The sequence below is a fragment of the Schistocerca piceifrons genome, chromosome 11, assembly GCF_021461385.2.
Source record: "Schistocerca piceifrons isolate TAMUIC-IGC-003096 chromosome 11, iqSchPice1.1, whole genome shotgun sequence".
NCBI lineage: Eukaryota > Metazoa > Arthropoda > Insecta > Orthoptera > Acrididae > Schistocerca > Schistocerca piceifrons.
Genome location: NC_060148.1, coordinates 14,805,146 through 14,818,915, shown reverse-complemented (window position 1 = coordinate 14,818,915; position 13,770 = coordinate 14,805,146). Strand labels below are relative to the sequence as shown.

The window sequence follows — 13,770 nt, the reverse complement described above, 5'->3', positions numbered from 1 at the left end:
CAGCCATGTTTACTCGAGTAACTAGGTGCAGCTAAGAACAAAACACTGACTATCTGGCGACTGTCATCTGACAAAACAAAACAAAAAAAACGCAATACAACGCTTGTGTGCTGATTGCCGGAACTACAAACTATTACACTACCAAAGATGAGACAACTCCGTCAATTAGTTTGCCAGTTATGGACTTTTAAACAGTGCATACATTTTTTTGTACCCCTCTGAATATTCTCCACAGAGCATGACCAAAATTGGTGGACGTCATGTAGAGGACACACTGTGAAAATCCGGCAAATTTCCCCAGTGACTTAAGTGAAAATGATGATAAGTTTCCCATAAAGGCTACAAAATTAATAGAGTCTGAAATGAAAGTAAGAGAAAAATTGTGGAAAATGAAAGAGTCTGTACCAGAAAACTTTGATTGTTATACTTATTGTTTGTACTAAATTTTAATTCTAGTTTATCTTGGTGATGGTTCCTAACTCAGGTTTACTGTATGTATGAAACAACCAGTTGGTTGTCTGAACTGCATATGTAATTTGTGAATGACAGTGTTTGTTGTTAGAGTCAACACTGATATCAGTAACACTAACTTGTGAAATGTTGTGGTTGGTGTGTTGCCTGATAACAGTCTGTAATTGTTTTGTAAGTGGTTGTTCTGGAAATGGGCATGTTGTGTGGGTGACAGTGCTTTGTATCCTTTCCTAAATCTGCTTAACTCATCACTAACAAACTTACCAGGCTGTGCTTTGCTGCATTTGTATCGTGTTCTGTGTTTGTTTTTTGTGAATGTTATGTTTTTGTTCTACATTTTGGGTTTAGTGAGCTGTTTCTTAATGCTGTATCACCCTTCTCTCTTTCCCTCCTATCTTCCATCTCCTTGTGACCTATCCTCATCCAATTACATCATGCTATCCAATGTGTTTCTTTTTTTGGGTATCTGCATGAAAATTAACAATTTTTTGTTGTTGTTACATACTGGATCTCTTCCTGCATTCATGCACTTTCGATTCCTACCTATCATCTGTTATCTTGATCATTGCACAACAATGGTACTATTTTTATTTTCTTAAACCAATCTATATCTTTCCATCAACTGTCATATGTTACTGTAATTGTTATTAATGTCTACACCATCCATTCTATTATCATAACCAAATTAAAATTTAATTTGTTTCATAACTTCCTAATTTTCACACACTGGTTTAATGGCCATTATTGTTTGTACTTCTTTTTTCTAACTATTTTGGTCTACAATGCTGCTCTGTAAATATCCATCAAAACAATTTATTTCAAATTTCATTGTTGCTGACAATTGCTGTTATATATGGATATCTGTACATGTTACACATATAAAATGCTTTCCTATTTCAATCTAAATGCCACATACTTTCAAATTCACATTTGATATTTCTGTGTTTATTTCATACAATCTTTAATGTCATTTCTATTTCATTTTTGCATCAACATATTTCTTCACCTTATTGCTCATGGATGTGTCTCCTGTCAACTATAATTGTTTTCCTCTCAAACTCATTTGATATGTTCCACTGGGTCTGTATCTTATTAACTATATTGTCCTCATTTTCACACAATTTTATTCTTCAATTTACATCTCAAACTTTCAACTTTTTTCCACTTTCCTTGTTATGGAATATATTAACCGCACGGACAACCGACGCATCCTCACACCCTGGCGACACCTCTATCAATCCGTCTGTACAAAACAGTGCCAGTGTCCCGTAGCCCGCCTGTGTATGCCGATACGACTACCACTAGCACAACCACCACCACCACCACAACAACCACAACCACAACAACTCCTGCCCCGACACCTCCCGTCCCCCCGACCGAGCCCGAACCGGTAACTCAGCGCGCCCCGGAGCCGCCGGAGTCCGACAGCCTCGCCCGTGGATCGGGAGCTATTTTGCCGACGCCTCCGCCGACGTTCGAGGACGAGTGTCGTGCCGACGACAAGGTGCGCTGCGCAGACAACTCGCGCTACATCTGCGCCGTGCAGCGGTGCGACGGCACCGAAGACTGCCGCGACGGATCCGACGAGAGGGACTGCCCCGGACAGTCGACCACCACCACAACGTCGACAGCTGCTCCAGAGCCAGAACCGACTGGTACTGCCCGACACAGATGGATTACCATAAGTTTACCAGGATATTCACACTCCGTATTACCATGTTATATGTCAAAATACTGACTGTGCTTGTAATTTAGATACTGGTGGGAAGAGTATGAAATAACTGACATTTTCTAATTGCTAATCATTTAAAAGGACCTATTTGCTTCATCTGCAGTCCTCCGTAATTTTAGTCTCATCAAGGAAGTACTGTGCAAAAACTTGGCCTCTTACGTTCTGAGAAAAGGATTATTTTCCTCAATCTAAACTATGCAGCATACAATGCAAATTTTATGCAATTAGCGACCAACTTACAGAAGAAAGAGCTGGTTACAGCAAATTAGAAAAGTTTAGATCAAAAGATAATGAATGGAATATCAGTACGGTTTAAGAGGCACTAAAAAATTTCAGGGGCAACTTTAGATAACTCATTTTAGGTTCAACCGAACTGTGACCGTTATTCGCATCAGCTGAAATGAACAAGTAACAGTAACCAGTCCATTTCACTGATCAGTTATTTATGTTTTTTCATTGATACCAGAGTTAAATAAATTTCTAGAGAAAATATTGTTAGATGCAAACAATTGCTAATTTTGTGGCATTTTAACTTTTCTTTTTTACATCTTAGTATCATTTTGTGCAAGGGCACAGAAAAATATTTGGGCTGAAGTTGCATCTTACTAATATTCACATTTAATATTGTTTACATATTTTCTGGAGTAAAGTAATTAATTCTGTTACCTTTAAAATAAGTTAGTGCAGGAATGAAAGTGAATATACTGAACGTGTATAGGATACATGTTTTTCTTACATAATTTTTTTTTTCAGGGAGTGAGAGATATGAAGACTATTTCAAATTCATAGTCCTTTATCCCAGTCATTCTCAGAATGCAAAGAATTTTGACTGTGACCACGCAAACTCCAAAATATGTACTGGAATGCTGGAAAAAATTTGAGTAGTCTTAATTGCTCTGGGTTATATCCTTTGTAAACAATTTTTCTTTCACATTATTTGTATATCTGCTCTTCATACTTTTGTTACAGCTTTGTTTTTTATACAAATATTTTTCAGTAATGGCAATCCAAAAGAATTCAGATTTCCAGTCGACGAGGACAGTAATACTATTGATTGTGCTGTCTTGTGCATGATGATTCCAGAGTGTTCCTTTCCACTATTTCCTGTCATCAGTCTACAAAATTTTCTGTTTTCCATCTTTTTTGTCTCTGCCATCACCCACATCATCCTAAACCAACAGAAGAGTCAAATTCGTCTGCCTCCTCAATGGAGGGCTCACAACACTGCAACCATTATCATATAACTGCACCAGTTTTAGGTTGTTGTACACGGGCGATCCACTGTGAAATGAGTTCGTGGAGCTCAAGAACTGCCTGCAGAACTGTGAGCCTGGGGATTCATTACTTAATTCTATAATTGATACTGACGGAGGATATTTCCCCCCTCCCCCAACCGTACTCAAACACTGAATACCTTTACAGCTCCGTGCATAGACAGGGCATGTCCCCCGAACTGTGCCTAAAGACACACAGCACTGCCGTCCGAAAATAGGCACTACTTGTCACGGAACAACATCCGTTCCTTAAGACACATTGAGGTGTGTAAAATGTTCATCTAACCCTTGGCGCAAATATCAAATATTTATTGTGAGTCTTTGTTCATTTTAGTGTGAGGAAAGTGAGTGACACACAAAATAACAAAAGTTGCTAACAAATACAAGGTGTACAACTTTGCTTCTGCCATTTTTTGTCCAACATTTGAGGCTTTAATGAAACAAATTGGTTACTCATGTATCATTGAAAGTATTTCCCACTGCTGGCCACTACTTTCTCCCATCTTTCGGGCAGTGTACGAATCCCACGTCGAAAAAATTGTTCATCTTTTGAAGTGATCCATGCCAGGCCATGCACCATTGATCTAAACAGGTCGGAGGGAGCAATGTCTGGAGAACACGGTGGGTGGGGTAGGACTTCCCATTTTAACGTTTCCGAGTACGTTTTGACCTCTTTTGCAAAATGGGGTCGTGCTGCAAAATCCCTTTATCGTGCCTCTCACCATATTGCTGCCGTTTGTCTTTTAATGCTCTGCTCAGAAGCATTAATTGCGTTTATAATATAATAAAATAATGAAATGGATGATAATAAAATGTTGAAATGCGTGGCTTTTTAAAATGTATTGAATTAATGAGATTAATTTTTCGGCATGAATGACAAGCACAATAAGCTGAGCTATGCCTAGAAATAAGTTCATATTATTTTGCAGGAGGCAGTAGTTTCTTTCTCCGCTGTAGATTTATGCTTACTCTTCTTTATAATGCTACATTTGGTCACCGTGTCCACCTTTGAAGTCTTGACCGTGTTCCCATTGAGCTTGTCGGATCTTTGTAATTTTCCAAAGTACACAGGTGGACTTTAGTTATCGTGATTATCGTACTATTGGAAATAACAACTCACACGACCTTTCTGTTAATAAAACAATACTGTATTTTCTAAACAGTGCACATATGAAATACATACTCCTCACTTATTCATATCGACCCCAAAATGGCGGTCTACAATTACTCACTTAAAATGGCATGCTTCTCACTCGTTCACTAGCTGAGTGCAAATCCTTCCTTCCTCCTACTGGTACAAGAAAATCTCCTCTCTTTTTTAACAACTGAAAATCAAAAATACCTGATGGTAGGCATAGACTCTATGATGGGCTACCGCTCATCTTTTCTCCTTGCCTTTAAAGAAGACAAAAAGATAAATGCAAAAGGTTTATCACACGTTCGATAGTGAGCACCTGTGATTGTTTCACTCGCTTTTATCGCCTCATAGTACACGATGCTGAGCTGGTCCCGCCAAATGCAGAGCACGATCTCGGAGCCGTGAATATTCGGTTTGGCCGTCGACGTGGAAGCACAGTCGGTATATCTCCATGACTTTTTACATTTAGGGTTATCATAACGAACCCATTTTTCATCCCCGGTCACAATGCGATGCACAAATCCCTTCCGTTTTTGCCTCTGAAGCAACTGTTCACAAACACACAAAGTCCGTTCAACGTCTCTCGGTTTCAGCTCACACGGGACCCAAGTTCCCTCTTTCTGAATCGTGCCCATAGCCTTGAGGCATTTTTAAATGGCTTGCTCTGTCACTCCCACTAATCGCGCCAATTCTTCTTGAGTTTGACAGTAGTCTTCACTCGGCAATTTCTCCAATTCTGCATCTTCAAAAACATTCTCTCTTCCACCACTATGCCAGTCTACGATGTTAAAATCAGTTCTTGAAGCATTGAAACCACCCACGAAATGTTCTTTCACTAACAGCGCCCTTACCATACGTACTTGAGAGCATTCGACAAGACTCAGCCGCTGTTTCCTTCATATTCAAACAAAACAGTAACACCTCCCACAAAGTATGAGAATTAGGCTCGTAAACTGACATTTTCAATCGAGACCAACTTTACGATGCAGACACAAATCGACTAATGTTTGAATGAGGTTATGTTGACCGAGGTCCGAGCTAACTGCCTGACGTCTGTGATCTGTTTCTTTCGACCGCTACTTACCGTTGTCGCCACCTATCGGCAAACGGTGGAAGCAAAGTTGTACATCTTGTAATTTCATTGGCAAAATGATGAAACTGAAAGGTAAATCAGATGTGAGGATCTGCACAGAAGAGAGAGAGCCTCCTCCTACTCTTGCAGCTCTGTGGATGAAACTGCTTTCCTTCACCACGTTCTTAATTAGCCACCTCGGGATCGAGCAGCACCAGACTTGCTAACATTTACGAGAGATTCGGAAGAGCCTGTCGTCCCGGTGTCCGACCACACGTGCTTCGATATACGGACAGAAGTGTCGGGCCGTTTCTTGCAGCGCCGTGGGGCTTGCCGATTGTAGCATCCCCATCTAGTTGACGGATCTTACTTGTGAGCCTGTTGAGATGTAACTCCAGGTGTTGTTGCAGTCTGGTGATTAAGAAATGTACTGTACAACTACTTTACCTCTTGCAGATCTCGTGGAAAGAAATTCTAGCTTCATCAGGTTTTGACTGGTTATCTTGGTATCAACCACCATACATTAGTAGAAGCTACTGCTCTATTGTCCAACCATGTGTGGTCTGATATACGGATACGAATTTTGGGCCTTCCCTCGTACAATAAAAGGGCCCACCGAGGTTAATGCCCCCACCTGACGGACGGATGTCTGTCGAGAGCTGTACGCGTCCTCACTCACGAGGCACTGCGGTCTGTTTTCGACAAAATTCAGCACACTCGTGCTGGCTAGAGGCCTTGAAGAACATCGTACCACTTCTCCTCTTCTTGCAACTTTTGGTGATAAAAATTTCCTCCGTCAGGTTCGTAATTGGCACCTCGGGATCGAGCACTGGCAGAATAGCTAGTGTTCGTGAGAGATTCATTCTGACCTATTGCTCTGCTGTCCAAGCGTGCAGTCTGATATACAGGTTGTTTATAAATTAGTTATAAAAAAGTAACCTTTTATTGTGAAAATGGTAAATAACTTAAGGAAATGTTTGATAGAGCATTGAATGCAGTATAACTTCTAGTTTTATTTCTGTCTAACAGTGTTAAGTTCCCACTTGGTATCAGTCATTTCATCAGCCATAGTGGAGTCATATTACAGTGCAGTGTGTGTTCAGTGTTGTTTACTGTTTCATGAATTAAAATTTGTTAATACAATTCAGAGCCAATTCAGAACTACATATTGCGTGCGACCACATCAAAGACAAACTGTTCTTAATTCGTGCAGTCGTTTAACTGTAACTGGCAGGGGTTGAAGAAGTTTCACGGTCTTACACTGTCCGCCCTGATAGCTTAGTGGTCAGCGTGACGGATTGCCGTCCTACGGGCCCGGGTTCGATTCCCGGTTGGGTCGGTGATTTTCTCCACTCAGGGACTGGGTGTCGTGTTGTCTTCATCGTCATTTCATCCCCATCCAGCACGCAGGTCACCCAATGTGGTGTCGAATTTAATAAGGCCTGCACCGAGGCGGCCGGACCTGCTCCGCAATGGGCCTCCCGGCCAATGAAGCCAAACGCTCATTTCCATTTCATTACGGTCTTACACTCTCAGTGTGGGTAAATCGATGAGACGTGCCAGCTTACGACTGAATATACCCGGTGTTACAGTGTGGAGGGCATTAAGGAAACACCTCGCACTCCAAACCTATGAAATGTAACTGTGGCAAGACTTAATAGAAAGTGACAAAGTAAAATGAGCTAAGTTCCGTGTATAAATGTTTAACAAAATCCAAACTGAATACGATTATTTTAAAAAATTTTGTTCGTGAGAAAGCCCCCTTCCGTACCTGCAGTAGAGTGACCTAGCATAATGTTCAGATACAGTCTGCGCAGAAACCATTTCAGGTAATCAAACGTGTACAGGACTTTCCTAAGGTAGTTGTTTTTTGTGCTGTAAGCTGTAAAAAGATTTATGGTCCTTTTTTGCTGTGTCAACTGTAACTGGCACTTTGTACCTGGACATGATTGACCATTGTCTGATGCATCAATTACAACAGGACACTAGCACAAAATTTACTTTCCAGCAAGACAGCACGCCACCACATCACCGTCGTGTAGTTGTCTCTGTAGGAATGTGCCGACCCAGAATGGATGTGGTGGAAAAATATGCTGGCCGCCACGATGATCTGATTCAACCCCAACGGACTTCTTGGTACGAGGGCTACATTAAAGACAGAGTGTTTATTCCTCCACTTCTGGGAAATGTTGATTGGCTGTGACAACAGACAACACGAGCAGTTGCCACCGTATGTAGAGATTCGATTCTTAGGATTTGGCAGGAAACTGGTAGCATCTGGGACATTTGTTGTCTTGCAAAACGTAGCCACATTGACCATTTGTAAATAAAAGTTGAAGATACACTGCATTCAGTGATGTATCAAACATGTGTGTAAGTTATTTACCTGTTTCACAGTTAAAGTGTACCTTCATTAATTTATACGACGGTCATTCAGTAATTAAAGATACAAATTAGTCTGGAGAAAAAACCATTTATTTTTACAAAAAAATACTTTTTCTACTTTTCAACATAATCCCCTTGAACATTTATGCACTTGTTCCAATGGGCTACAAGCTTTTTTATTCCAGCAGCAAAGAACTCTTTATCTTGATGTTTGAACCAATTTCCCACAAACATTTTCGTGTGTCCTTTGTCCTCAAACCCTCGTCCTATTTAATGCCTCCTTAAGTGCATCAAACAAATGGAAATCACTAGGTGGTAAATCAGGACTATAAGGGGGATGAGGCAGTACTTGGCAGCCCATTTTGTCAACAGTTTCACAGGTTAGTTGAGCAAGATGAGGACGTGCGTTGCCTTGCTGGAGAATCACACCTCTACTCTGAGATCCACGATGTCTCTCTCTCTCTCTCTCTCTCTCTCTCTCTCTCTCTCTCTCTCTCTCTCTCTCTGTCGAGGCTGGCTTCACCTTGTTTAAAAGCAGAGCCGAGTAGTATCGATTGTTCATTGTGCACTGCTCTTCAACATAATCACAAAAAGCTCGACCTTCAGCATCCAAAAACGCCATCAACATGACTTTTCCTGCTGATGCTCAGGTTTTGAAGTTTTTTCTTGGTGTGAGTTGGTGTGCTTCAACTCCAAGCTTTGTCTTTTTGATTCTGGCTCATAATAGTGAATGCAAGCTTCATCACGAGCTAAAATTTTATTGAGGAAGTGCTCACCTTATGTTTTGTAACATTCCTTTAGCTCTGTGCACACTCTCAACCTCGTTTCCTTATGTAGCCGCGTCAACTCCTTTGGGACCCATCTTGCACATGTTTTGCGGTACTTCATCGTGTTGCAGATAATTTTATGAACCGTACCAGTAATAACTTGAACCTTATCAACTATCATTTCCACAGACACACGCCGGTCGGCACGAATAATGTCATCAGTTTGACTTTCAAGTGAGGTAGTTGAAACAGCAACTGGTCGGCCTGAACAGTGTTTGTCAGTCACCGAGTCGTGACCAGTCTTGAACTGCTCCACCCACTTGTAAAAATTTGCACAATTCATACAACCTTCACCATAAACTTTAAGACATTCTACAGTATATATTCAGTGGTTTCTTGCCTTCAGCGAGTAAGAAACGAATAACAGAATGTTGTTCAACTAATGTGAACGTTTCGAGTGGACACTCTATCTTGTAATGTATTTTTGAGGTTATAAACAAAACAACATTGATACATCAGCTGATCAGGGCTTATCCCAGTGATGTGAACTTAAAGTCATAAAAGCACCAAACTTGGACTACTAATAGTTTCTTCTCCAGACCTTTTTTTCTCTTTAGTTATTGAATGACCCTAAAACACCAATGGGTCCGCAAGCTTAGCGTCCCCATCTAGAGGATGTGTGTCCCACTGATAGTTTTACAGAGGTCGCTCACTAGCCACCACATACCATTCTGGGATGTAACCCAGAATACTGGCACAGTCTGGTGCTCAAAAACTGCACGGAAATACGGAAGCGTCCGATCCCACCCGTCTGCTTTGACCCATGATGTCACAAATATGGCTGAAACGACCATAAACCGCGATTCCAATGTGGCGCATATAAAGTCGGTACGTACATATTATGAGGACGAAAATACGTCAAGAAACAAACACACACACTTTCCACAAAAAGCCTAATGACACTGAGACAAGTGCGGGAAATGGGGTGTTTTTGGGTGGGGGCGAACTAAATATAAACACCCACCCCCCATACAAAACCACACAAAATGACGAAAAAAACCATCACAAATCTTCCCAAATACCACTAAACACAATATAATGTGGAATTGGACACTTCCCTTGACCTATACAGCTCAACAGCAGCTCCCAATCCCATAAATTAGGATCAAACACTTCCCTTGGCCTGTATAGCTCAAAAACATCTCCCGATACCAATACCAACATACACAGTCACACATTGGGATCGAACACTTCCCTTGACCTGTGCACTGTTAATTTTATCCATCATATCCATTCCTGAACAAAAACAACAACTGATTAGTTTTACTAAAATTACCACACGACGTACAGCGAACAACACTAAATTAACCTTCACAGAAAATTGTTAACTCGCTGAAACGAATTCCACTCGAACAATTCTGGATAATGAGCGAAAGCAAACTGAGCCCATTACACCACACAAACGAAAACCCTGAACATACCACCAGAGAGCACAACAAACCACAACACGACGACATCTACAAATACGCCACACTCACAAACCAAACTCCGCGCCATCACGACGTCACACACGACAACACCCTCACGTCGCGGGTCAAAGCCGACGCGTGGGATTGGACGCTTCTGTCGACCCGAACTGCACTGTACCACCTCTCCTCCACCTCCTTTACCAAGTTCCCAACTGTCTACCTCGGACTCGACCGTCTCGAGACGAGCTCAAGATTTTGAGGGGATCAGTGGCAGCTGGAGCCTCAGAGTCCAGCCAGCGCCATGCCTCGTGTATTGTGTCAGCTGTGTAGTCGTAGTGTTCCCGCCTCGTACGGAGAGCAGCCTCACCACTGACTGCCCTGCGTGTGCCCTTGCAGAGTGCGCTGTCGGCGAGTTCCTGTGCGACCTCAGCCGGTGCATCCTGGCGTCCCAGCGCTGCGACGGGGTGCGGGACTGCGACGACGGCACCGACGAGCACGAGTGCCCCACGCAAGGTAAGTCCCCTCCGTCCGCCGAGCTCGGCCGGCACCGGCAAAGCGCGCACGCTGGCTCTACTACATTTTGCATCGCTGCACCTCTGTTGCGGAGACTTCCGGCGGTCGACAGCCCGAGTGCGGCGTTACCATATTTCTGGCTCTGCAGTGACAGCCACCTGCCATGGCAACACCGAGGGAGACATCTGGCGGTCAACAGCACGTCCTTTTGCTGCCATAGCGACAGGTCTCTGCAAAGGTGCAGTTGGGTGAGACGCTACTTTCGTTCTTCTTTGCAGCAGTGTTATCAACAGTATTTGGAGACACCTGTGCTGTGCATCTCATACGTGAAAAAGGTCGCTTTATCATTTTGGTCTCAATGATGCAAAGAGGTTTGGTAGCCTCCACCTGTGGTTTTTGTTCTGTACTGCCAGATCTGGTCAGTGTTTTTCGAGGTGCCGTACTCTTAGACACGTGGGAATGTAGTTCTGCCTATTACACAAGCAAGGAATCTTTTTATTGCTGAGGTATGTTTTGGCACATTAGTGCCGTCATCAGTGGGTCATGTTTTATTTAGGTGTGAGAATTCAGTTTTTTTTTCCATTTGATTTTACTGAGCCTACTTGGTTGAGCATTATTGTATGGAAAACACGCACCCTTTTCACACCTGTTTCTTTCTTCTTCTTCTTCACGGATGGATCACTTAGGACCACGCGTAATTAACATTTGTTGGCCTTCCTTTTCGCCCAGTATTCCTTCATAAACAACGAATGGGCTAGCTTTCATTGCGTAGACCGTGTATGTCGGTTAGTTTTTCTCTCTTCTTCCTCAAAACCCCGTGTGTTTGTGATTTTTCTGATTTCATTTCTATCATGTAGATTTGGAGACCCTAATTCTCTCAGGTCTTTTTCCGTCTGTTTGTACCAGTTCGGTCTTGTAGTTTTGTTCTTTAAAAATGTATGGATTTTGTGGGTTAACCTGTTTGAGTCCATTCTTTCTAAGTGCCCCATGAATTGGATTCTTCTCATGCGCATTGTGTCTGTTATTTTGGAGATATTTTTATATATTTCTGCATTGGGTTTTGGATAATATACCCCATCTTTAGTTCTTGGTCCTAGGATTTTCCTCATTATCTTACGTTCTTTCACTTCTAATTCCTCTTTTAGTGTTCTGTGTTGAAGGTTTAGTGTCTCAGATGCGTAGAGAGCTTCGGGTCTAATTACTGTTGTATAGTGTCGTATTTTGCAGTTCCACCCGTTTCATTGATTATTCATTAATGCAACCTAGGGTTTTCCATATCAGTTTGTTTTTTGTCCATTTGATTTTACTGAGCCTACTTGGTGGAGCATTATTGTATGGAAAACACGCACCCTTTTCACTCCCGTTTCATTAATTATTCATTAATGCAACCTAGGTTTTTCCATATCACGCTATTTTGTGAAACACCCGCATTGAAGCCAACAACAGTCTTGTGAATAAAGCTGTCTAGTTGGCTTAACGTATTTCTTTATTTATAACATTGTTTCACCAACTGCTGTGATCACATCTGAACTTAGAACGTGGAAGGCAATGCTCAGTGAGACTATCAATAAAGTCTACGGCAAAGCGGGTCATCGACAATGACTCGATGTCCTGCTCAGACACAGAATTTATTTGCACTGACACTGAATGTTGTTTTACAAGTTCTAAGTTTTGATCTGATCGTGGCAGTAGCAAAAATGTTGTTCCAAGTAACACCGAGGGAGATGTCTGGCGGTCGACAGCGCGACCTTTTGTCACCGTAGCGACAGGCCTCTGCAACGGTGCAATTGGGAGAGACGTTACTTTGGTTCTTCTTTGCAGCACTGTTTTCAACAGCACTTGGAGACACTTGTGCTGTGCATCTTGTATGTGGAAAAAGGTCACTTCGTCATTGTGGTTCCAGTGATGGAAAGAGGATTGGTAGCCTCCACCTGTAATTTTGGTCCCGTACTGCCAGTTCTGGGTGCCATAGTCTCAAACACATGGGAATGTAGTTCAGCCTATTACACAAGCAAGTAATCTTTTTATTGCCAAGATATGTTTTGGCACATCAGTGCCGTCATCAGTGGGTCGTGCTTTATTTAGGTGTGAGAATTCAGTTTGTTTCTTTCCATTTTCTTTTACTATGCCTATTTGTTGGAGCATTACTGTATGGAAAACACGTGTTTCACATTTGTTTCATTAATTATTTATTAATGCAACCTAGGTTTTTCCATATCATGCTGTTTTGTGAAACACCCGCCGTGAAGTCAACAACAGTCTTATGAATAAAGCTGTCTAGTTGTCTTCATGTTTTTCTTAATTTATAACAGTGCTTCAGTTGCTGCAGTGATCAAATCTAAACTTAGAACTTGTAAAGCAATGCTCAGTGTGATTACCAATAAAGTCTATGCCAAAGCGGGCCATCGCCAACGAGTTGACATCCCGCTCAGACACAGAATTTATTTGCACTGATATCGGACGTTGTTTTACAAGTTCTAAGTTTTGATCTGATCGTGGCAGCAGCGAAAATGTTGTTGCAAATAAGTAAATTTTTTAAGCCGACTAGATGGTGGATGGCCATATTCACAGACTCACTCAGGAAATTCATGTCCTCTATTCATCAACGGAAATTATCAAGAATGCTCTCACTTTGTTATTTAGATGATTTTTTTGTTAGACAATGCATATAAACATCTTCACAGCCTGTGCTAGACAATAGTCTAATAACCTGAAACCTGGGTCTCAAAAACAAATTATTAGTGGAACACTTGTTTTTTTCTTATATTTATTGAAACAAAAAACAGGCCTAAAACATTTTTTATATATTGGAATCATTGCCTTATTTTGTAGAATGTTAATTTCTCATATGATAAATAAAATCCTGCAGAATGACTCACTGATGAAGACGCAAATGTGTCAGAACATGTTTGGGTAGTAAAAGATTTTAGTTGTTTGCATGAAGAGTGA

At 41.6% G+C, this 13,770-nt stretch overlaps 1 protein-coding gene across 12 annotated transcripts in view; it reads left to right on the top strand.

Moving 5' to 3' along the window:
- Nucleotides 1-13,770, top strand: part of LOC124720011 (basement membrane-specific heparan sulfate proteoglycan core protein) — an 801,341-nt gene that overhangs the window by 63,982 nt on the left and 723,589 nt on the right. For all 12 annotated transcript variants that reach the window (XM_047245254.1, XM_047245262.1, XM_047245258.1 and 9 more), the window contains exons 8-9: nt 1,728-2,126; nt 10,705-10,821. In XM_047245254.1, the coding sequence (XP_047101210.1) occupies nt 1,728-2,126; nt 10,705-10,821 (516 nt within the window). The remainder of the gene's footprint in view (nt 1-1,727; nt 2,127-10,704; nt 10,822-13,770) is intronic.